At 49.7% G+C, this 2,037-nt stretch overlaps 1 protein-coding gene across 1 annotated transcript in view; it reads right to left on the minus strand.

Moving 5' to 3' along the window:
* PUS1 (pseudouridylate synthase 1) overlaps positions 1-1,759 on the minus strand; it is a 12,882-nt gene extending 11,123 nt beyond the window's left edge. Inside the window, exon 1 of the mRNA XM_025195689.1 lies at positions 1,682-1,759. Within this exon, the coding sequence (XP_025051474.1) occupies positions 1,682-1,744 (63 nt within the window). The 5' untranslated portion in view covers positions 1,745-1,759. The remainder of the gene's footprint in view (positions 1-1,681) is intronic.
* Positions 1,760-2,037: the final 278 nt, after the last annotated feature.

The raw sequence follows: 2,037 nt of genomic DNA on the forward strand, positions 1-2,037 counted from the left end.
TATATATATATATATATATAGTATGACACTTCCTTAATGCAGTCAGCGTCGATCCTTGCTCTCTCCTATGTCTAGTTTATAAAGGAGTTAGTTCACATAAGCCCTTCAAGATCTCACTGGGGAAAAGCCCTGGGCGCATCCTGGGGAACTAATTACTCAAACTCCTGCTCTTCACAGAGGCTGTATCTTCTGCCCACAGTCCGTGCCTGCCCAAATGCTACCTCCAGCCCCCACTGCAAGTGCAAAGGAGAGCAGAATTTATATCTCTGACTGACACAGGCCATAAAAGCCCCTTGTGATCCAGTCTTGGAGCCATGGCCTCCGGGAGTGGGCGCTGAAACACCTGCCACTTTGATGAGTTCTTGTCAGTATTGACTCTCAGAGAAATTAAAAGGAGCAGCCAGCAGGCACATTTTGGGTCTGTGCACGTCTGGCGGTCACCACGTGGAGTGGGAAGTCTGAATTCAGGCTACACAAACCAAAGTTTGCCCCCAGCAGCCCCATAGGTGAGCACTCTGACCATCAGTGGCTCCAGGTCTTTGGGAGTTGTACCGCTGACTTTAAAAGGAGTGGGATTAGGCAGGGGGCTGCAGCACAGCTCCCTACCCAAGAAGGGCTCAGTTGCCAAAGTGCTAATGAATCCTTATGACACCCCTGCCTTTTCCCCATACGAATTCCTGCCTTGGCCTCGTTGGCTGAATGTGGGTAACATGATCCTAGGTGAGGGGCTCCCTTGCCGCCTCTGCAGTCTCCACTGCCGGGTCTGCAAATCCGTGTATGCCGTCAGCTCAGGAGAATGAGTGCAGTGAGCAGTGGGGATGGGCAGGGATACCCAGCGGATTGTGGATTATAGCAACATGACACCATAGACGCCCAGCTGTTGACAGCATTACATGGCTCTGAGACAGGGAGGTGATGTGGGATGGGATAGTACTTGGGACAACTCCTTGTTGTCCTGCTGGCTTGATGAACCAAGAATTATGGGGTGAATTTATATATGAAGAGAGGATAAATACCAGTCAGGTAGGAAAGGTGAGAGTCCCTGCCTCACCCAGCCATGTGCCAGAGCCTTGAGTGAAAGGCTTCTTACTTCTTCCAAGGGCAGAAGCTGGAAGGTGCCAGTAGTGATGGAGGTTGGTGGCATGGACATGTCACCACTATGAAGACGACCACGCCTGCATCTTGGATGCAGTGACTAGCCTCAGATTTCCTCCAGGTATGAAGAAAAGGCATACACTTAACAGCTTTCAACTACCTGAAGGGTGGTTACAAAAAGGATGGAGCTGGGCTGTTCTCAGGGGTGGTGGGTAACAGAACAAGGAGCAATGGGCTCAAGTTGCAGTGAGAGACGTGTAGGGTGGAGATTAGGAAAAACTCTCTCACTAGGAGGTAATGAAACCCTGGAACAGGTTACCCAAAGGGGTTGTGGACTCTCCGTCCTTGGAGGTTTTTAAGGCTCATGTAGACAAAGCCTTGGCTGGGATGATCTAGTTGGGACTTGTCCTGCTGTGATCCCCATCTAGATCCAACTCTTCCAACCCTCATTTTCTATGATTTTATACCAAGCAAAAGGAAACCACCCTCTTGCCAATGGAAGAACTGGAGTTTTCTGCAGGTTAATTCAGTAGCAAAACTAGCTACTATTAAAATTAGATCATTTTAAAAATGAAGCCAAGTTTACCTGAGCACACCAGCAAGGTCTAATTTCCCGCTCCCTCCAGGGTTGGGAGGCAGGTTCCCGCATCTCAGTCCGCTTCCCAGTGAGAGGCCAACTCCGGTGAACCAATGGCAAAAAGTTCCTGTGGAAACACCAATACTATTTGCTGACCTGAAGTGAAAAGGAGAGACCAAAAAGGAACATTAAAGAAACCTCCTCAGAAGTCCTGGGTCGTCTTACTGCTGTAAAACTTTACTGTCTAAGCTGCAAGTGCTCAGGTCTACCCCGACTGGCCCTTCCCAGAGCAATTTCCTGTTGGTCCTCTCTCTCCGTTTGCATTTTCCCCATGCTCCTGCCTGGTCCCCAGCATCTTGCGGTCC

This window comes from Alligator sinensis, unplaced genomic scaffold, assembly GCF_000455745.1.
Source record: "Alligator sinensis unplaced genomic scaffold, ASM45574v1 scaffold628_1, whole genome shotgun sequence".
NCBI classification, from domain to species: domain Eukaryota; kingdom Metazoa; phylum Chordata; order Crocodylia; family Alligatoridae; genus Alligator; species Alligator sinensis.